The sequence below is a fragment of the Pelobates fuscus genome, chromosome 2 (genome assembly GCF_036172605.1).
Source record: "Pelobates fuscus isolate aPelFus1 chromosome 2, aPelFus1.pri, whole genome shotgun sequence".
In the NCBI taxonomy this organism is placed as follows: domain Eukaryota; kingdom Metazoa; phylum Chordata; class Amphibia; order Anura; family Pelobatidae; genus Pelobates; species Pelobates fuscus.
In genome coordinates this window covers 45,709,366-45,733,546 of record NC_086318.1, presented here as the reverse complement: position 1 = coordinate 45,733,546, position 24,181 = coordinate 45,709,366, and the positions used below count along the sequence as shown (strand labels likewise).

At 40.3% G+C, this 24,181-nt stretch overlaps 1 protein-coding gene across 1 annotated transcript in view; it reads right to left on the bottom strand.

Annotated features, from left to right (window-relative positions):
* The window catches only part of SDC1 (syndecan 1), a 34,112-nt gene extending 15,968 nt beyond the window's left edge, over window positions 1-18,144 (bottom strand). The window contains exon 1 of the mRNA XM_063440864.1: window positions 18,030-18,144. Coding sequence (XP_063296934.1) covers window positions 18,030-18,089 — 60 coding nt within the window. The 5' untranslated portion in view covers window positions 18,090-18,144. The remainder of the gene's footprint in view (window positions 1-18,029) is intronic.
* Between the last annotated feature and the right edge of the window lie 6,037 nt (window positions 18,145-24,181).

The following is a 24,181-nucleotide window of genomic DNA, read 5'->3' as shown; positions in this document are numbered from 1 at the left end:
ACTCATAAGCAGGAAAATAAATTAAATGAATGTACAGTTGTTACAGGTAACCCTCAGATTCTATAGGAAGTTTCAGAGATTTCATGTCTACACATGAACACTGGATGGACTACGACATTTTCTAAACATTATGTGATCATTCCAGTAAAAGAACTAGGAGTCGTGCAAAAACTATGGACTATCTCGTAAGGACAGGTTAAAAAAGTGACGCCATATCCATTATTGCAAGTTTTATCAGAAACACCACACCCACTAAACAAGCCTTCAGCTTGCCGAACCTGGCCAAGCATAGAAAGTTAGGAGCACAGTTTAGCTACACAAACCAACAGTGTACAATACAGGGCTGCAATGGGGCCCAGACACCCATCCAAACCAGAGAATTCATGAATAATTCAGACCCAAATGCCTTCTAATGACGGGACAGGGAGTGATGTCAAACCACTAAATACTCCGCAATGTAGAATAGACCGTGTTTATTCACTAAACTTCAAAAACATGGAAACAAACTGAAATCGGAATGGAACAATAAGGGAAACAATAATTGGAAGAGTCCAACTCCACTATGATAGACGCTTGAATACTCAAGCTAACGTTTTGTAAGTTGGATTTCAATTCCAGACAATTCATTGGCGGGAAAGAGTCCACCAATACAAATACGGATGGAACGGATAAGGAGAAAGTACAGAAAGTTTGTTACGGCACCATAGCCAGTAGAACTTGCTGCAGTAGTTATGGTGTGTAAAGGTTAATTAGCAAAGTCTACAGTGTGTGTTTTAGGTCTGCAACACTAGTTTTGAAACACAGGTTTTACCAACTAGCAAAACAGAGCAAAAAAAAAAAAAAAAGCCACACAAACCAACAGCAATCAAGTGCAGACGCTTATCTGAAGTTCCACCGTAAGAAATCACTTCACTAGACAGAGCTCACAGTTTTCCCTATTCACATGTTTTGTTCCCGACTGATTGCTTGTAGTGGGCAGAAGTTCAAAGTATATAATCCCCAAGTAACTTGGTGCAGAATCATGTCACGTGACAAAGACCAGTGAAACTATTGCTCGCAGCCTCATAGGACCAACGCCTGCAGTCCATCAGCTAGTGCATATGGAGGCGTTAATCATTAATATGGTATGGATTTTACAACTACTTTGCTTCACAGCAAGGGCAGCCCTTCAAAACACAGACTGTAAGCTCATTTGAGCAGAGTCCTCTTCAACCTATCGTTCCTGTAAGTTCTCTTATAATTGTCCTATTTATAGTTAAATCCCCCCTCTCATAATATTGTAAAGCACTACGGAATCTGTTAACGCTATATAAATGGTGATAAAAAAAAATAAATAACCCCCAAATCCCTGCACAACAGACCACACATTCAAGTATAAATATTGCCCGTTTAGCGAATGCAGGTATGATGCAATTGCAGTGCTTTTTGTAAGCAAGAGCAGTGACTGCACTATCCGCAGAGCACATTGCCAATTTTAATAAAATGGCACAGGGTGATAAATTAACCCCTTAAGGACCGAACTTCTGGAATAAAAGGGAATCATGACATGTCACACATGTCATGTGTCCTTAAGGGGTTAAATAAGTCCATCTAGAACGGCAAGATACTAGGCTATTTGGTTGGGTTTCCATTTAAGCTCTTTAAAATGCCAACTCCCCCTCCCCTCTTTAAGGCAATGGTCGTTTTGATTGGGACATCATTGCGGCACTAAAAGTGTCACATTACTCCGTGTGCGCGTGCGCCAGGGTTAGCGACATGCTTTAAGGGAATTAAACATGTTGCAAAAACTGACCCATGTGCATTTCCATGAATTATGTTTAGAACCCAGTGGATGATTGGGGTCTGCAGGAGATAAAGTTTTTGATTCAATGCTTTTTTTTTTACAAAAGTCATTTTAAATGTCTAGACCTCACATTAGAGGTCAATTATTCATCTATGCCATTCAAGAATAAAGTGTAAATGGCAAGGGCTAGAAACTGCTTAAATAAGACTGGCCCCTTAATGTCCTAATCCAGGTTTTCACATATATTCAGTGTGGGCACCATAGCAACTGAAGTTGAAATTAAGTTCTTAAACAGTTTTACCCCAAAGTGTTTTCCAGCTCTGAATTTCCCTGCCGCTGTCCATCAGTTTTCTTAAAAAGGTACATTTATTTTATTTGGATGAAATAGTTATAGTGCCAGTAGTGTTCCTTTAAGCCCTGGGGGAGGAAAATTTACTAGAGAAAGTTCATACCTGCATGGTATAGATAGAGAGTGAAGGGAACTACCTTAGAGATAATGATAGTAGATGAAGAATAGAATAAATAAGATAAAAAGGTTTGTGTTTGTTTTTTTGCAACCCAAGACATTAAAGTCAACAAATGTTTGTAGGATTTAGGAGCCATAAGGGATTCGTAAGAGTACAATACATTCCTATCTTTTCCAAAGTAATGAACAGGGATAATCCTCTTAGTTGCTTCTTAATAGTGGAAAAAGATAATAGAATTACACCAGGCAGTAAACAAAATAAAGTACAAGTAAATTCTATCCAAATACTGGATAAACAAGCATGGTGGGGTAAAACGAGAGTTACGCGTTTCACGTCTAAGAGGAGTGATGACACCCTACTTGCTTTGTATGTATTTGGACTTCATTTTCCTTGTACATTATTTTGTTTACTGCCCAGTGTAATTCTATTATCTTTTTCTAAAATAAATAAGAAGCTACAAGGATTACTTTGGAGGTTCTCAAGAATGCAATCTAGACCAAAGTTTTCACTCATCTGGATTTTCATTTAAAAATTGCTTATTTGCACCGGATCATCCATATATAAACACATCCATTTGTATTAGGAGTACTTTTTTATTATTACCCCCTTTTGTTTCCCCTGCTACATACATTGGAGAAGCATCACTTTAGTAGTCAGACAAAGACCAGGTGCCAATGTTGGTCTTTAGGAATGTCCGTAATGTATCTGGCATAAACACCTATATTATAAATAAAAAAAATGAAAAAAAAATTGCCAAAGAGGAAGAAATCTGGACCCAGAAATTAAAGGAACACACCAAGCACCATAAATCCAGCCTATTTTACTAGATTTTGCTAGTCTGGCCTAAAATGGGAAATTCACATTTCAGAGAATAACCTATTCCAGACGCAACGCTGCATATTACCAAGTATACAAAGCACGAGTTTACACTTCTAGAGAACCCAAAAAGTTACATCAGACTTGGAAGGAAAATAAACATCAAAATATAAACTAGCATCAAATTATCCTTGCCAAACTCAACTGCCTTTTCCCAGCAGGATGCAGAATCAACGTGCCTCCACTCGTTCAGGGAGTTCGTGTTCCTTCACTGTTTGACTTCGCTCAATGCATGAAGTCATTCTGTGCCAGGCAGCAGAACACGCATGATAAACAGGATACATGCAGAGTTTCACTGCCAATGTCACGCTAGAACACGAAAAAAAAAAAAGGGGGGGGGGATTGAATTAATGCATTCAATGGCTAAAAAGAGAGAAACCCAGCTATTGCAGAGATGCAGTTCTCATGATAATGCAGGGGAGACCTGGTTTTAAGCCTGCTGGTGGTCTGCTTTTGGACACAGAGAAAAATTGTATAGTAAACCCTGAAAAAAAAAGAAAAGAAAAACAAAACGCAACTAGTGTGTTCAATGATGCCCCTCTCTCGGGCCCAACAGATGGATACAGTATTCCAATCCGGAAAAGAGAGCTACTGACAGACTTAGCAGCCAAAGTTGGAATATAAAAACCAAAAAAATGTATTTGTTTTTGGTCAGCCTAAGTAGTCAGTCTTTTCCATAGAGACTGACAAGAAGATGGAACTCACTGGTGATATTGCTAGCCACCTATCTATACCTGATCAGTAACAAAACCCATCATCCACGTGAGAAAAAAAGCACAGAGACATAGCATTGCGTTCTAACAAAGTAATCATTAATCTACATATACACATAGCATGTTACCAATCCAATATGGATTTCCTGAAAGTCATACATAAATACAAAGTGTTTCCATGATGTTTGAATAGGGGAAAAATAAAATAGGGAAATTCACCACACTCTAGCAAGCCTTTAAATAAAAGATAAATAATTAAGAATTTATTAATTCCAGATAATAAATAAGCAATTACAAGACTATGTTCCATGTAATCATTTTTTTGGAAGGCTAGCACAAGTGAATTTCACCATTTTTGATTCATTGTACAGCGCTACGGCGTTTGTCTGGCGCTATATAAAATAGTAATTGTATTGCTTCCAATTCACCAGCACATAGTTTTGTATTTTGTTATAAAAGTACCTTTGCATTTTACTCCTCCACCCCCTCCTTTCCCAATCTACATCTACTTTGGGGGTTAGCAACACTTTGTGATTCTATATCCTTCCATAGAAGTAAATAAATGCAATCTATTGTTCTTAGCTCAATGAATTACAATAAAGAAGTCCATCGCTATCTGGCAGACAGAGTTAAGATTAAAGCAACATAAAGCAGACATTAGCCCAATATATTAAAGATCATAAAAGACGTTGTTTAAAGTGGCAGAGACCATTTGTCACCCCTGCTGTAGAGCTAATATGCAAACATTTTAGAGACGTGAGAAATGGTCTCAAAGAGATTATAGATACACAGTTGGCTAAAATGAGGAAGATGCAAGTATAATGTTTGGGTACACATTACGCCCAGTCCTGCCGTTTGGAACCAGAAGAAGATACCAAGTAATAGATAAATTATCTAAATGCAGCTTAGAGCTTGACAACTAGAACATTCAAATGCTACATTTGCCATAAAAGATCTGTAAATTGTATCTATAAAACCTTCTGTCAGACACCGTTTTGCCAACTGAGAAAAATAATAAATGACTTCCCTTTTGTGCTAGTGAAACAGTTTAATCATTAACTACATGGATCTCTTTTACAGTATGACGTGCCTTCATATTTAAAAAAAATATAAAACCAAACAAACCCCCCAACCTCCCAGTTGATTAATCAGTGACAGGACTCAAGTTCACTCCAATAGATTACTAAAAGGGGAGTTCTGAGCTGAATTCTAAAAACAAAAATGCAAGAGGCACACTGCATGCACCAAATAAAGGTTTAAAAAGAGTCTCAAAATGTAAAGTTTAGTTTGGAATAACATATGCATGCAACAATTTAAATAATTTTAAACATCTATTAGTACTTACTTCACTATTTGGATTATCTCTCCATGTCTTTTTAAATACGACCTGCATACCGCACTTTACCTGAGACTACCAAAGACGCCAACTTCTACACATATCCTTAGACGGGGATTGTTCCACCAACGCTTATTAACAGCTGAGCTCTGAGTTAGCTCTGGTAAATGTGAGTGATACCATATAATAGTACTTGAACACTCACTTACTGAATCTAGCATATTGCACTATTCTTTTATGTCTTTTTGTTTGAGGAGAGAGAATATATATAAATAAATAAAACCATAAAAGACGTGAACATATACGATTTTTACTCATACTCTCTGGGGCGCGGTCTCCTCCTTTCTGTCTATATTCTAACACTCACAAGGTTGGGAATCCTTGTATTGGTTACTGCTGCCCAACACCATCCCAAGCTCACTACTATAGCGAGAGTGTCTATTCCTCGTTTTCTAAACAATTTAAATAACCAGTATAATTTCTCCCACTCTGCAGTAATTGCAACTTAGCAATTTTACTGAGTATTGCCATTTGGATTTCCAGTTCCTAAGTTTTAAAAAAGACATTTACTGAAAATAAATTATGTACACCAAAATAATTAAAGAAAATAAAAAAAAATAAATGCTCATTTGCATATCAAGCTGGGAACTCTGGGATACTTATTGGTATTTATATAGCGCCAGCTTATTCCGCAGCGCTTTATTTACAATAAGAGGGGGATTTACCAAATGAGACCGTAACAAAATTTAACAAATGAAAAGGTAGTTGAGGGCCCTGCTCAAACAAGCTTACAGTCTAGAGGAGGTGGGGTATAAAAACACAATAGTACGGGTACTTGTGAAAGTTTTCCCGAGTTTCTGTTCCGAAAGGGAACTTCTCAAAGTCCACCTTGAGATATTCAAGTGATGCACAAAAGTCGATGAATATACACACACACTTTTTTTTTTTTTTTAAACATTTGCATTGAAATTTTTTTGGCAACAGGCCTTAAATTCACTTCTGATATTACAAGAAAAAACACTACACAAAGTTGAACTCCAAGCACATAAATCAAAGGCCCAGCCAGGCGGACTAATGGTCTCACGGCCTTGTAAATGTAACAGGACTCCAGTCATTCCACACCTGCAGCAAGCTAAAAGATGGATTTGAAGAAAAGCAATTGAGGCACAGGATTAATGTAGGAGTGGCCAGGGTAGGGGGATTATACTTTATTACTTCTCTGTAATTTACACAGAACAGTAAGTATACATTGCTAAGAAGGCCCACAAGTCAGCAATCACAGACATTAGGAATTGTTCAGCATGTACTAATTGCTAGGAAAGGCTGTCCAAAATAAACATACAAACAACAAAATATAATTAAGTTATGCACACACTATTATGGCACTACACCGATTGTGCAATTAGGCCCCATAATGAACAAGGAATATTGCATGGATTACCACTCTCCATGTATGTATATTCACATATGTTCTGGGCTGTCCAAGATGACCATAGCGCCTTTTCTAAGAAACGGCACGGTTTAGGTTTTCAAAATGCCAATGCCCAATAGTGGCTGTCAAGACAGCCACGGGGGCTTCAAACAAAAACCAATATAAAAGGACTATTACTCCAGGCACCAACTACTGTCCGGTTTGGACCAGGAGATTCATGCTCTGCAGTGGTAGTAGTACACAGATTATCTGTTTAAGCAGTAATCATACGTCAAGTGACCGTTAACAATTTAGTGAATAAGGCCCCAAACTGGATGTATTTTACTGCCAGAAGAGGAATGAACATCATGCGACGTCTCAGGGCAGTGTTCACATGCACAGACAGCAAAGTTCGGAGGGCCGGAAATAGAACCCAGCCTGTATTTCTGGGCGGCAATAGTGAACCTTTCTAAGCTTAGCAGGTGTTTTGTTTTCTGAGCAGGGGGACAATTGCATTTAGTCACCACAAGAAGAAAAAAAAAAAAAAAGGAACTGAACAAAGAAACTATCCTTTGTGCACACAATGCTGAAATCGATCCTTGCAGGAGATGTGTTTACACAGCAAACTGGGGCAGGACAGAACACCTGAAAACTCAGAACGCAGTCTCAACCTGCACGAACACCTAGCAGAGTCCTGGGTATGGACAGAAGATTATTACATGTAACCCATACAGAGTTCTAAATAGAACACACACACACACCATCTTTACTGTTACTGTGTTATTGTGCACAAGACTAACTGCATGTAAAGGCACAACTCTGCCTTTATTACTCAGGAACTTTCACTAAACAGCAAAGTTTTCTTGAGCCCCAACTCATTTTATTTGAACTAAAAAAATAAAAAAATCCACTTTACTAAAGAATATTTCCCCCCCTTCATTAGCCACTAAATAAAATGTAGATTTGCTTATGCGCTGCTATGTTAATAGCTTGCTAGACCCTGCAAGAGCATCCAGTGTGTAATTACAAGTTCAATTTACAGAGCAGAAGATAAAATCATTTAAAGGATCACTATAGGGTCAGGAACACAAACATGTATTCCTGACCCTATAGTGTTAAAACCACCATCTAGGCCCCCTTGGCCCCTCATGCCTCCATAAATATAGCAACATCTTACAGTATTCAAGCCTGAAGCTGTAGATCTGCATGCTGTTAGCCTCAGAAAAAACAAACAGTCTGCTGACATCAGCAGAATTGGTAGCCTGATCCAATTACAATGCTTCCCCATAGGATTGGCTGAGACTGGCAAAGAGGCAGATCAGGGGCAGAGCCAGCATGATTCAAACACAGCCCTGGCCAATCAGCATCTCCTCATAGAGATGAATTGAATCAATGAATCTCTATGGAGGAAAGTTCAGTGTCTGCATGCAGAGGGAGGAGACACTGAATGTTTGGATGCATTTTAGGCAGCCATGACCCAGGAAGGATCTCTAACAGCCATCTGAGGAGTGGCCAGTGAAGTTATCACTAGGCTGTAATGTAAACACTGCATTTTCTCTGAAAAGAAAGTCTTTACAACAAAAAGCTTGAAGGTAATGATTCTACTCACCAGAACAAATTCAATTCTGGTGACTATAGTGTCCCTTTAAGGTAATGTACATCTGATTGAAAGTGAAACCTTTTTTTTCCCATGGAGGCTGTGTCAATCAGAGCCAGGGGAGGTGTGGCCAGGGCTGCATAAACAGAAACAACGTGATTTAACTCCTAAGTTGTTTAGGTGACCATAGTGCTCCTTTAATATCACGGAATTGGTCTGGGTGCCACGTTTTATGCCTGAAGCCAAAAACCATGACACTAAGGGAACCACAAGGTTAACCTTCCTCTGTCATACTTACAACCACTAGAAATGGTTCTGTGAAAGAGTAAAAACGCCACTGTCAATTAAATGGGCTCAGACGGGCTGATGGGCTCATCTGACTATCGCAGAGTTTTGGCGCTCACGTGCAACGGTCCCCCAGTGTTTTTCTATGGAAATTGTTTAATGACCTCAGCCAAAGAAATGGAGCTTCCCCAAAGAGACCAGAGCCGTGAGGTATAAAAACAAACTCAGCCTTTTCAACCACAGCAGCATTGGCCCAGTCACCTAAACAGTGACAAAGGCACTATAGTATTAGATATACAGATTTGTATTCCCAATGCTATGTATAGTGTTCCTTTAAGCATTTTAAAACTAGCTTAGCGGGAAAAAAACAAAAAACAAAAAACACAAGCTTGTAATAAAGGGCTAACGCTTCATGTACTTCTTATGAATTCCTGAAATAATGGATTTCCCTTTCAAAAAAAAAAAAAAAAAAAAAAGCAAAAAACGCTTTCACCAGCAACATTTATGGTCGACTTTGCCTTTAAAAGAATTGTGAGCCTTCTATAGAGAAAGGTCAATGCTGAAACACAATGTGTACATGTAAACGGTGACGTGAATTCACCATTTCTCAAAGCTTTATAAAACAAATCGTGCATTTGCTTCACCTGTGTCTTATGAATAGATCAGTTTGCTCGTGCTGGAGGCTATTAGACACCAAAACTTAGCCGGAATTGGTTCCCCTGCGCATGGACTGGATGACCTCCACAAGTCAGGAACCCTGGTTTATGCACAGTTTAAATGCCAATATAAGGGTACACAAGAGTCTGTTGGGATTATCCACTCTTTGAATATGTTTCCAAAGGTAAACCCAGACTATCAACAAATAGAATTGATTCAATTAAAAAGGGGTACAAAGCACCTGACCCACTATACCATTGTAGTTCTAATGTGGAATTATTAAAAATTATTATTGTACTTGTATTGAATTATTGTACTAACTCCATTTTAACCTTATATTGTGACAATCCTCCATTTTGTCCTCCTAACCTGACTTCTTCAAATCCTCCATTTTGTCCTCATGACTTAACTTGTTCATTTTAAAACTACCTTACGTGACTGAACTTCTCAAACCCAATTAATACAGTAGACAAAGACCGTGTTTCCTACAAGGACAAGTACCAGGAGGTGCTGGCTACTCCTTAAGACTTGCCGGCTACTCCTTAGGACTTGTAAGATAGTATAGTTTGAAGGCCACGAGAACACAGTAGTAATGAAATGTTCTATTCATAAGAGACCTTGCACCTGGACATGAGGCCTGATATCACTGACTGTGTAAAATGACGCTCAAGCCCCCCTTTCCACCGAGTAAACCTCATGCTGGGAAAGATGGCGCCTGAGCCTTCTGTCCACACCCTTGTCCAGAACAATACCACCTCCCGGTGGGAGGACACCTAGCTGGTCACTCAAACCCCTGAGCCAATTAATAATATTGGTGGGTGGACACGAAGTTAGTCACATAATGTTTAATCCAATCAATGATGTTTATTTGTTATTATCTGATATTCAATGATGATGTCATTTTGCTTTTAAAAAGATCTGCACAACTGTTTTCCAACGAGATTGCATTAAATTTTCTGAAGTGCTTTTAACCTGAACTCCATGTGTCAGTGTGAGCTTACTTCTGCGTATACGCAATTTAATCATCTCAGATTTGGACAGGAACAGATAGACTTTGAACATTTTGGTTTACTTTCAAAAAGTACCATAACAGTTCGGAGTCTATGGATGCTGTCCACACCCCTTGCGTCTCACCATTAGAATAATTAGGAGGCCCTTTCTACTACAATACTTGTAGGTCAGGCATTCACCCCTGGTCGTTCCAACATTACACCACCTAAATCAATGTCAGATGTTTTAAACACACGTTATTTTTCCATAGGAGAAGTAAAGAACGGACGTGTAGACTTTCCCGCAGTAACCTCTTCCTTGCAAGTAAAACCTAAAAGGCTGGCAGACACCCCCCGATCCCCAAATAAATAAAATCCACACAGAACTAATGCAGTAAGAGCCCGAGAATGGAAAATAGATTTTCTGAGCTTACAAAGAGCTGGCACTGTGTCTTTCATACAAAACACAAGCCCCTGGCCACCAGCCTGGCTGCTTACTATTCAGAAGGAGTCCCTCGCAGAGTCCACACTTTGACTTAAAATAAACCATTGCTGTGAGCCCAAGAGGGGAACGAACACACACATTTCTCAGCCTCGCATTTACAAGTCTGGCACTGAATTAGTATTAAAGGAATGGGTTTTCCTACAATGTTTCAGCAACCTTTAACCCAGATATGTTCTATACTGCAGATTTATGACACGGATTAACCCCTTAAGGACACATGACATGTGTGACATGTCATGATTCCATTTTATTCCAGAAGTTTGGTCCTTAAGGGGTTAAGCAAGCTCCAAAACGAAAATGTAAGTGATACACCAAGCACTATAACCATCACAGCTAATTCTAGCAGGCATAGGGCACCCGCACACTTTAAATGGATATTTAACAGAAACTTGGAGGCACATAAAGCCCATTCTCTCTGCTGCAGCCGGTCTACTGCTAAAATGAACTTGCACATCAGCCGAACTGTGGACAGAAATGAGAGCTATGGGACTTGTTTAGGATTCAAATTCCAGTGTGTGTCTCTTACTACTATTATACACCGATATTTGTGGATAAATTCACAGTGAGCATGCGCACATGATGTCAAAAACATTCAATAAGACAATAATGCCAGTCATATACTCCTCTAAAGAGGAGCACCACAACTGTAGCACCACAGTATTATCACCATTCATATAGCGCCAACAGATTCCGTATCACTTTACAATATTGTAAGGTGGGGGGTGAAATTTAGGACAATTACAAGAAAACTTACAGGAACAATAAGTTGAAGAGGACCCTGCTCAAACCAGCTTACAGTCTAGAGGAGGTGGGGTATGAAACACATTAGGACAGGAAATAGTCAAAAAAGGTGAAGCAGAGCTGGAGGAGAGAGTAGAGTGCTGCCCTTTAGGAGAGAGCAAGAGACAGGTATGTGAGGTAGAGGTTACTCTGGGAGGCCGTAAGCTTTCCTAAAGAAATGGGTTTTAAGGCCCTTCTTAAATGATTAAAGACTAGGGGAGAGTCTGATGGCGGTAAGCAGGCTATTCCAAAGGGATACCCGTGAGAAGTCCTGCAAGCGCGAGTTGGCCGTACGGGTGAGAGCAGACAGGAGTAGGTCATGGGCAGAGCGGAAAGACCGAGAGGGGGCATACCTATGGATCTGTGAAGAGATAAGAGGGGCTAGAATTGTTCAGTGCTTTATAGGTATGGTTAGCACTTTGAATTGACTCATAGGATACAGGAAGCCAATGTAAGGACTGACAGAGGTGTAAGAGGACCGACTAGAGAGGAAAATCAGTCTGACGGCAGCATTCATTGCAGACTGTAGCGGGGCAATATGGTTTTTGGGAAGACCAATTAGGAGAGGGTTACAATAATACAGGCGGGAAATTACTAGAGCATGGACAATCGTACTTTACAAAGAAAGGCCTTTCACGTACACATCAAGCTGCATAGATTAGTTTTTCATTTGACCAAAAAGCAGTGTTGTTCAGTAAAATTAAAACCAAATTGCAAAAAAATTTAGGCAGCAAAAAGGTGATCTGAAAAAAAAAAAAAAAAAAAAAAAAAAAAAAAAAAAAACACACCACACATTTCAAACTAAGCTATATTAGGAGCTTTGACATTTAAGCCAGAATTTTGCTAAAATCCAGGTCAGTGACCGAGCAAATACTTGCACTGCTTTGTGCAATAAGTTTTTTTTTTCTGCAACCAACAAATTGCAAAAATGTTAGTATTACTGAATGTTTGAGAGAAAAGCCCAGTGACAAGCACTAACACTTGCGGGGATCCTACCTACTGTACACACCTCTTCCCACCCCTGCCTCTGGGCTCACAGGACACTTGTGGCTTTCTCCCAACACCTAGAACAAACTGATTGTGCAGGACATGCTTGTAATCAGAAAGTAAACATCCTGCCTGTGAGTGGGCGAGATAAGCAAGTGCTGACTAAGAGACCTGCAGGAGGGCTTCACATCTGTTACTTATAGAGCGCCAACATATACCGTAGCACTGGACTACCCATTATTGCAACCACCAACATGTTGGAAATATAAACCGACGGTGTGGAACGTCTGTCTTGCAAACTCTAAGCAGAAACATCATTGCTCTTAAAAATCAGAAGACTAATAATTATGATACATGTATATAAAAATACACCAATACTCTAGAGGACTGCACTAGTATCAATGCTGTCGGTTTGAGTTTTAGAGAATGTAAAATTCTAGGAAAAAAAAAAAAAAAACACACATATACATAAAAATGGCAAACTGTTTCACAACTTTACCTACACAAGTAGCATGCAAAGTCTGTCTTTCTGGGCGATACTCTGATCACGTAATTAATAAATAGGTGTTGCCAGACATGTACATGACAAAGCCACAGTAATCATAATTAAATGTTTGTTTACATGACACTGATTACTGTAATATTAAAACAAACCATAACATTGGAGAAGGTCGTTTTAAAAGTCACGTGGGTCTAGTGCAGTGGTGGGGAACCTTCGGCTCTCCAGATGTTTTGGACTACACCTCCCATGATGCTTTGCCAGCATTATGGGGGATGTAGTCCACAACATCTGGAGAGCCGAAGGTTGCCTATCCCTGGTCTAGTGGAGAAATCCCAATATCTTCCTAGCTGTGGCTATGCTGTTAAAGGGTTATTCCAAGCACCATGACTACTGCCAGAGGAGGTGTGACAACTGCTTCAACAAAAAGTTGTTTTTTATTGCCTATATTATACAGTAGTTGGCAACCAATTTACTAGCCTGCTAGTACATATCACTAGACCAATGCTGGTTGCTTATTTTTTTTATTATCCCTCCCATTGGGGAATCTTACAAAAGCAGGAGTAACTCTACTAACCCCGACCCCCCACCAAAAAAATAAAAAACTACAGCCAGTGCAGTGTTGCAGTGGTTCAGCGAAGACCAGATTTACAAAAATAAAATTGCTTTTATAAATAAATAAAAAAAAAAAAAAAGTGTATCAAAATCCAAGCCATACAGTAACAGTAGGTGACGGATCAGAAGTTAATATCTTGGGATCATTGAGTTGAACACAGGCCAGAATTCCCGCCAATAAAACAGGCTATAAAAATATTAAATAAGACCACCTTTGTTAGCCAAAATCCCTCAAACCTGGTTCACTAATAGACTCTGAATGATGAGGAGGAAAATCTTTAAAAGATATTGGTTCAAGGAAACGTGGTCATAATTTAATAAATCATTAAAAACCAGAAAATAATAGTGTGGTTCATTTAAAGCAGGGGTGGGGAACATTCGGCCCTCCAGATGTTTTGGACAACATCTCCCTTGTAGCTTTGCCAGCATTATGTGAGATGTAGTCCAAACAATCTGGAGAGCCAAAGGTTCCCCACCCCTGATTTAAAGGAACACCAATAGCACTATAACCACTACAACGCACCATGGTGGTTATGGTGCCAGAAGTGTCCTGGCACCCCTCCCCAATGTAAATAGTTAAGCTGTTTGATTTATTATCGGTGGTCTACTGGGTTTCCTCCTCTGTTATTAAGACCCAGAAGCTCATGCAAATGCTAAACCCCTTAGCAAAGCTGTGATCGTACAAAATGACTCCAAGAGGCAAGAAAAACCCTAAACAAAACACAGAATCCCAGGCTGGCCTTCAGACATGTCACAGCTCACTGAACACAGCAGACAGTCAGAGGACAAGGTAATGTGTCACAGTCATGTGCCTGGAAGATATGCCTGTAAGGCTTAAATAATGAAGGGTTTTTGCTACTAGGGTCAGAAACAAGACAAATAGTTGTACAGGGAGCAAAAAAATGGAGGCAGGCAGTTATGGTTGAACATCATGGTTCTGTCTTTATGTCCATATGTCTCAAGACCCACTACTACTTTACTTCAATCAGCCTCTTTTAAGGGACACTATAGTCAGCAGGACAACTACATCTTATTGTATTTGTTCTGGTGAGTATAATTGTTCGCTGCAGGTTTTTTTGCAGTAAACAATGTTGTCAGAGAAAAGGCAGTGTTTACATTGCCCCCTTGGGACACCTACACTGGCCACTCCTCAGATGGCTGCTAGAGGTGCTTCCTGGGACAGTGCTGCACACTGTGATTGACATTCAGCGTCACCATGCTCTGCATGGATACACTGAACTGCCCCTAGGCAGCAATGTAAACACTGCATTTTCTCTGAAATGGCAATGTTTACAGCAGACAAGCCTGCAGGGACAGGTTTTAGACAACATAATTACATTAAGCTGTAGTTGTTTTGAAGACTATAGTGTTCTTTTAAGCCGGAGATTCAACCCGTGTTCCTCTCCAGCTGCATAGTATTTCAGCATTGCCCCTGTGGTAAAGATGGTAGATCTAGCCTGTGCCAGGAAATGCACTAATTGGTGATTCTTTTAACTAACAAACGAAAATGAGCACAGAAAAAAAAAAATTTTTTTTTTTTTTTTTTTAAAACAAATAAAGATAAGAAGTCACTGGCCTCCAAGAAGACACACATTATTGTGGGAGCACCATAATACCCAGTAGTATTTAATTAATTGTGATATGTTCAATGTTAAGAACTCCCAACATTTCTAAGTGATCACAGGTTTTTTTAAATGTATGAAAGGGGAACGACTAGTAATCAGCACATGACATTAATCACAGTTATTCCTTTAGGATTCCAGTTCGTTATTAATTTCACATGGGATACATGGGAATTGCATTTATTGCCAGAAATAAACAAACATTCTGTACAGACGGGGCACTCTGGCAAATGAAACGAATAAGACAGTAAGAAAAAAGTTTTCTACTTATACAATAAAGGTCTTGTAATCTTCCCCAGAAAACACTCCACCCAATCAAAGACACTTTGTAAGCTTCTCATTGATGGGATAGTCTGATCGCCATTGTAATAAAAAAATGTCAGGGGCTTTATCAAGTTAAAAGAACACTACACTGGCAAATAAAATATCACCCCAACGAAAATATGCACGCATTTAATTTTTGCATTGGGGGTAACAAAAAAAAAAACCAGACACTTAGAGGCTGCAGTTTTTTTTCTTCTTCCTGTAGCCTTTGCAAGCCCTCCCCTTCTAACCGCACACAGACATTCTATGGCTGTCCAATCACAGACTTCCCAATGCAGGTGACTGGACAATTGCTGCCTCTCGAGATTAGTTCCATTGAACTAACCAAACCAGGAAGTTAACAGGACCAGTTGTCTAATTGAAAGGGCTAAAGGTTAAATTTATAAAGATGCCAGTTTCTGTTGAAATCTGCGCTTTGTAAAAATCTGGGTATAATAAGTAAATAAAATTAAAAAGAGAAAGACACTTCACACACAAAAATAAGCAAGCTGAAATGCTTAATGGGTCTAGATCATCCCTTACAAAGACAACCTGCAAATATTAGCATGTTAAACTAAGCAGACCAATATAACAGGACCTATTCATTCACTGACAGTGTCTAATATTCACGCCAATAAGTAATAAAGGTATATTGAGCATAGGGAATTACATATTTACATGACAAGGTGTTTTCATCTAAAACTACCATTTACCTCTCTGTTATACAAGCAGGTTTGAGAAAAAAAAAAAAATAATAAACATTTTTAAAAATACAAATATCGCAGACACCCTACCCAGATTAAAAATAAATGAAATTCCAAAAATCTATTGGGAGCACTATATTAGATGCATAGTGATATAAAAATAATGTGATGGTATAATAAGCAGCCCACATTTTACTATTGGGACAGGAATGACTGGCAGTAAGTGTTGCACTATTGGAATACACACTGAAGGTAAAAGTGCAAACATAATGCAGCATTACACACTTCGTATCTTAAATTAAACAAAATCACAGTAAAGAGAGCAGATGTAGAAAGAGTGTCACTTAAAAGTGCCGCGTACATGAATTAGGTTTACACGCACTGTATATACATATACCATATAATAAACACTCACTGAACCGAGTATACACGCAGACTTTAAACTACAAAAACTAAAGTACAACAAACACTTAGGATAAAGTGTGCCACTCCATGGAAAATAAACTAAAAAAATTTCATAAACTTGGCTTTGGAAATATCAAACCATATAAAACTAAATACAAACAACACACATGATGTTAAGTCACCTCTGGAAATTATATAAAATACACAGTTACTATATTCATCAGCTTTTGTGAAAATCATCGCATACTGAGAATATATACATGGAATACATTGCATCACCCACATGGGGGAAACCATTACTCTCAAAGTAAATGTTTTGGGAAACAATTCTAGCAATACCTGGAGAGCAAAAAGACTATTAAACACAGGTTATGCATAAGATAGGGCAGGAGTAATATAAACCTCTACAGTAGTTACAAGCTCCCCTGATAAGTAAGCAATGGATAAGAACCCCGTGTCTATTGTTCTAACAAAAAAAAAAAAAAAAGTTTGGGGGACAGGAACAGTGGAAGGACTGCTGGTGGTCCCATAAAAATAATAAATATTAACATCCCAGAAGGTCATGTTACACGCTACTCCTACATTAAGATTAAGGAAGCGATACACGTGGAGCTCATAGTGACATACACCACCCCCCTTTGGGAAACGAATGAAGGCCACCTGAGCGGATGGAACGTTGGCACAGATTGGAATCCCAAGGTTAACCTGGACTGTCATTAAACACACCAATGACAAGGGGTCCCACCTGGTACCCAAGGCGTTAAACAGATCTGAAGATGTTAATACATGGAGAGGGGCACATGTGTCCCCCCACAGACAGATTCCAGGGTGTTGGTCAAAGTTAATCCATAAAGTGCAATAGTCGAGGCCCCCAGCTGGTTAAAGGGATGAGAGTCAGAAAGCAGGTCCCAGTCACCCCTCCAGGAGCCCGGAGTGGGTTACTTGCCCCCCCAGTGCCAGGGAGCAGCAGAGCCCAAGCAGGTAATTAAAAGGGCTGAAGGACCACCACTATGTCAGACAGCAAGTCCCAGTTCCCCAGGACAGGCAATCCCTACTAACACAGTCACAAGGTGGGTCACTTACTCCCAGTAGGTTAAAAAGGTGCCAGAAAGCAGGTATTACCTATAAAAAACACAGTGCTGGTTACCTACCCCCCAGTTAGTTAATTAAAAGGGGGCAGAAAGCAGGTTCCAGGACAGGAATTACCAATAATCACACAGGGTGGGTCACTTACCCCCAGTAAATTAAAGGGGGTCAGAAAGCAGATTCCAAGATCCCAGGGCAGGTATTACCTATAAGCACACATGGTGGGTCACTTAACCCCCCAGTTAATTAAAGGGGGGCAGAAAGCAGGTTCCAGGACCCCAGGGCAAGCATTACCTATAAACACACAGGGTGGGTCACCTACCCCCAGTTAATTAAAGGGGGATCAGAAAGCAGGTTCCAGGACCCCAGGGCAGGTATTACCTATAAACACACAGGGTGGGTTACTTACCCCCAGTGCCATGGAGCAGCACAGCGCCAACAGGGAGAGCACAGCGAACACCTTGACCATCCTGAGCCCTGAGAGTGCTCCGTGTGAATGAGAGTGAGTAGTGAACTGTACCGAGCCTGGGATATGAGTGAGTGTGTGTCTGGGAGGAGAGCAGCCATCCCTTATCCAGGGCAGGCGCCTCCCCCATCACTGCCTGCTCATCAGCAACCGCAGGGCGCCACCTGCAGGACACCTGCAACAGTGCAGCACCTCTAATACACCTCCACTAAACAGTGAGCTGCCTCTCCCACCCACAGTCTGCTGGCCCTCTCATACCAGGACATCTGCTCTGTGCAGCAATACTCAGAATATTACTATCTGACACATTTTATAATCAGATACCAAGGACCAATAAACGGGGTGTGATAAATATATCATGCAAAGCAATAAAATACAAAAACAATATTAATACACAATATATTATTATTATTATTATTATTATTATTCTTACCCTCCCTTCCCTTACTTGTGTGTCCCTATATTATTCCCTATTGTGACCCTCTCCTTTACTCCCCTAACATGTCTTTCTCCACCTGGCTTAGCTTAAAGGGACACTATAGGCACACACACCATTTGGCTCATTGAAGTGTCTCCATTCCCCCTTTAAACCATTGCAGTTTTTGAGAAACATTGCAGTACTATGACAGCCTCTAGTGGCTGACTAAAACACAGCCACTAGAGTCGCTTCCGGGAGTTTACCGGACTCTGGGTCGCCTAAATGATGCTGGATGTCCTCACACTCTGCATGAGGGCATCCAGTGTCAGTGAAATCCCCACAGGAAAGGGAGTCCCTAGAGCGCTGGCTCCGCATAAACATTAAGTCCCCCCCCCCCCCCCCCCCCACCCCAGATGACGTTGAGTGAGGAGGAGCGAGTTACTAAAAGGCTTTTTAACCCTTTAGGTGCTGAAGGAGGGGGGGAAGGGGTGGCATGAGGGAGGGGGGACAAAAGGGCACTATAGTACAAGTACAATTTTGTATCCCTAACACTATAGATTCCCTTTAATTGGGAAATGCCGTTCACAAATAATTGAGGAAATGTATCACTCAAAAGGTGATATAGATGCTAGTGGTGTTATTTTTTTATTTTTATTTTTAAAACAATCTCTCTCTCCCCACCCATATATAATTTTATCACATGAGAGGAGGCTTCATATTTGCATAACTCTCTTTACTGAAAATCTCCAGCAGCACAAAAACAAAAACAACCAATCAGAAAAAAGTTAGTTGATACACAATAGACCTTGATAGCCCCACCTCCTCCTCTTTTTTTGCTGCTCCAGCCTGGCACAGGTCAGAGTATTTTGTTTCTCCCTGGTGATTTATTATTAATGGAATTTTTTCTACTTGTTTTATGTTTTATACTATTCTTATTTATGTTCCCTTTCTTCCTCATCCCTGTCCCTACTTTTATTATATATATGACTGTTTGACTGGCCTCAGCCCTTTGTCATTTGGCTGTCCCTTTAGTGTAAGTGTTTCTACCTCGGACCGCGGGAATCACACAATCTGGATTTTAGGTGACCTGTTCGACTTGGATTTATACACATTCAACTTATAGATCTGCTAAAGGTACCTCATTAATGCTGGATTGTTACTTTACTTGCAGGCTCACAATTGATGCAGTATTCCTAACAGTACTAAGGAAATGGGTGACCTGTGGCTTCTTCTGGAAACTGAGTATTTTATACTGCCTTAGTGCAATCACTATCACCCTTAACAGGGATATATATATATACTGTACTAAACATACACATATTAATGTGGGTGTCCTCTGGGTTATCATGGCACACCACCTGGGGTGACCCCCCAGCTATCCATCTCATTCCAATATTGTGCCATATACTAACGTGGGTGTCCTCTGGTTATCACGGCACACCACCTGGGGTGAGCCCCCAGCTAATTACATGCGGGTCCTGCTGCACTGGCCTTTACTGGGCCAAGTTCCCATATGCTTATTACGTGCACTGCACATTGATTATCGTTAAGCGAGGTACAGCTCAGTGTAGAACTGGGGTGAACCCAGTGTAAAAGGGAGTTGTTGGATCACCTGCTACTACGAGACATTCATGGGTTTCCCCCCTGGATGTCAGGAGAGAGAGCCCTCCTGCATTGGCACACAATATGTATGCACTCACAGGCACTTTGGGGCCACTGTACCCTGGGCGAGCCCCAGTTGTACCAGGAGATTGGCACCACTATGTGATTGCCTTACCACCATTGCCCCCGCTGGCTGTCAATGTCTCACACACAGGACAGAACCAGATCATGGAACACACACCGCAACCGACCCAAGACTTCCAAGCTATGATTAATGCTGCGCTGGCGACCTCGGTGGAGAAGGCTCTGCTGCGAGCTCTACCCCAGATTACCGGCTAATGATTAACCTGCGGCACCTAAACTATTACATAGTGTACAGACATTTCGAGATGGAAGGGATACATCTTCTGAAAGACCTACTCATCGCGAACGACTGGTTCACTCGTCTGGACCTCCTCATCGCGAACGACTGGTTCACTCGTCTGGACCTCAACCTGTCCGTCCCCGTTGCCCTAGAATGTCAACTCTTTCTTCGCTTCAGGTAGAGAGGACCTTCGCTTCAGGTAGAGCGTACCTGTCCGTCCCCGTTGCCCTAGAATGTCAACTCTTTCTTCGCTTCAGGTAGAGAGGACAAGCATGCCAGTTCACGCGTCTGCCCTTCGACCTCAGCTCGGCTCTGTGGTGCTTCACAAAGCTGCTGAAGCCAATAATGGCACACATTCGAACCAAGGGCGTACGATGTCTTGTTTACTTGGACGATTTGCTGATCTTCTGTAAATCTGCCTCCAGGCTACGATTGCACGAAATGTGTTGTTCACTTTCTGGAATCTTTGGGTTTCGTGGTAAACAGACAGAAGTCGTCTCTCTCTCCTTCCCAGCTGGTCCAGTTCCTTGGCTTCGAGATCGACTCGAGGAACTGCGTATTACGAAGATGGCATCCATAAGGAAAAAAATCAGACGGGTCCTACGGATGGATACTATCCCTCTCAGGATGCTATAAAATAAGTTCTACCTCTTCCAAACTGAATATATACGCCACCGCCATACTCCTTATTTTTTTTTATCTCATACCATATCTACCAACAATCTCCATAGCTTCTCCACGTTTCCCTTTAGCGTCACCCTAAATAAATATATTCCCTCTACAACTCATTATCTCTTCCCTGACTCTCAGTAAGAGCTTCAAAAATCCACCCAACCCATGACTGCACCCTATCCCCACCCCAAATTCATCACACTTTACAGCTTCGTATCTCTCCCCCAAACCCGCTGCTCTCTTCACTCTCTCCCACAAATCCCTAGTTTTAATTTAAATATTACCTATATTCAACTGTTTTGTTGTATTTTTTTTTTATTATTATTGTTTTTTCTACTTATTATTTCACATGAATATTAAAGGATCACTATAGTGTCAGGAAAACAAAGTGGTTTTCCTGACACTATAGTGCCCTGAGGGGGCCCTCACCCTTCAGGGCTACCCCCCGTGGCGCTGAAGGTGTTAAAACTCCTCCAGCAGCTTACCTTTATCCAGGGCCGGGCTCCCTCGGAGACATGCCTCCAATGTCGCAGATGCGCCTCTAGCGGCTGTCCAGAAGACAGCCACTAGAGGCTGGCTCAACCCCAAATGTAAACATAGCAGTTTCTCTGAAACTGCTATGCTTACATCTGAAGGATTAAAACCTGAGGGACCTGGCACCCAGACCACTTCATTGAGCTGAAGTGGTCTGGGTGACTATAGGGTCCCTTTAATTTACTTTATTATCTCATTTTTTTCTCAGTACTTCTATAATGTTTGTCTTTTGTTTTTGATTTACACATTACTCATATTTAACTGTTTTGTTCTGGTTATTTTAAAAGTTTACTTTTTTTATTATTATTATTTCAATTATAATTTCCACTATTTTCCTTTAGTTTACTTAGATAGCGGCAACCATCTTGGATACTAAAAATCTGTCTGTCTATCTATCTATCTTCTGTCTGTCTATCTACCTCTCTGTCTGTCTATACAATTTAAAGGGACAGCTGGTTTATGTAGCCCACATAGACCTTTTAGGGCAACACTAAACTAGAGAGATTAAAGATGCAATGTCTGTCTAATTAGAACACTATTCAAAATGCATATTCAGGGCTGTAATCAGACTGGACTCACTGTTTTAAAGGGACAGTCTAAGTAACTTTACAACTACAGCTTGTCAGGGATCTCCCTTTAATTGCATACAGTGCAGCCTTGAAGTACGCGGGATTTGTTTTTTAAGTGCTTGATTAAACATTCAGTGTGGTCACCTACAAATAAACACATATGTGTGAGGTCTATATACATGTTATTATACACCCACAAACTGTAATACGGTATTACACACTTAGCCCTACGTTGTAATTGCGACATGAAATGTAAAGTGTAAAGACAGACAGGTGGACGTCTGGATAGATGACGCTATTTGTAACCACAACAGTGACTGAAGAAGTAAATGTCTCTGTGCAGAAAAGATTATTCTTGGGAATCTGAAATTGCAAAATACCTGCACATAATTCATTCAACTTCGACTACAAATCCTTTTTTTTTTTTCCTATTAACTAAATGGAATTCTGTTGAATGCTGAAAATAAATGAAAATCGTCTTTTTCCACCACATATCTTTTTTTGTGGCAGGCTAATTGAGTTGTGACCATATAGTACTTTAGATGTAGTTTTTTTTTTTTTCTAGATAGGCTAATTCATAAATGTGCTAATTTCTATTCTTCATAAAATAAAATAAAAATAAAAAAGAGGACACACTCTTCACACCTAAAGTCTATAAATAAGCAATGTGATTTAGGTGTGGAGTGTGCCTTTAATGGTCAATTCTATAAAGTGCCCCACTATTTCTCTACCTGTGCAGCATGCTCCCTGCTGTTAAGCCATTAGCCAGCAAGGTTCCAATTTGAATACATGTTAGTAAACTGGTTTAAAAACTATATCAGCTGAGGAATCTCCCAGTGATGCTGGAAAACCAGACATGTTGGCAACACAATTGGTTAGTCGGAAAGTGACACAATAAGAAAAGAGACGTTTGTTAGCAATTCTCTATTTTAGTTCATGTTCCCAAACACAACTTAACAATATGTACAATAAAGTAATGTTGTTTTGAGAAGTTAATTACCTCCGGAAATTTCAAGGGTCCTTGGAACGTGTACGAATTTTATCATTCAAAAACTGTTTTGGCACAAGTTGTCCTCATCAGATATTTATCACAGACAATGGAGGGAAAGTCATAACTGTAAAAAGTACTTTGTAGATGCAAAAAATATTCTGTAAAAGACTGCAACAAATTGTTTCTAAAAATTAGCGTTCATTTTTTTCACCATATTTTCATTTTTTTTGCATAATTTGTTTATTATAATTTTTTAATGCTGCTGTTACTTAAATTTAAATTATTTTTGTCAGTGTGATTTCTTTATCAATGTATATTCATATTGTAGCGGAGCTGCAATGCGGAGATCGAATATGTCCACTGAAATCCTCTGGAGCTGGAAAGAAGCGCTGTTTAGTGATTATAGCCCAATCCCCCAGTATCTGGACGACACACAGTTCTGGGAGTCAACTGGGGTTTATTGTGCCACACTCGGCTTTTAATGCACAAACCCCCAGCATGGGGTTTCCATAGAGAAATGCACAAGCTCCTCCCAGGCGTCTCTGTGTCTGGGAGATAATTGAGTCCCTGGAAGGCTAACTTAATTATCTTTCAGTTCCAGGAAGCAACACAAAATATCACAAATCACTCAAAAAACATATGAAGATTATACAGGAAAAATCAAAGAAAAGAAAAGTTACCTGCGCTTTCTCCTTAATCCCTATGTATATTTAGACAAATGGAGGTCATTTAGTTGCTCCAATGGCCATTGGAGGGAATGCCCGCCTGCCAACGTCAAGGCAGACCCCCCTAAGCGGGTCCTAACACTGACCCTTCAGCCTGCTTCCTTGAGCTTCTGGCAAAGATATCTCTAATGAGACAGAGGGGTATTTTTTATATACACCCCTATATAGTTATTAACCCTTAATAGGGAACACATGGGATGGGCGGCAGCATTGTAACCAG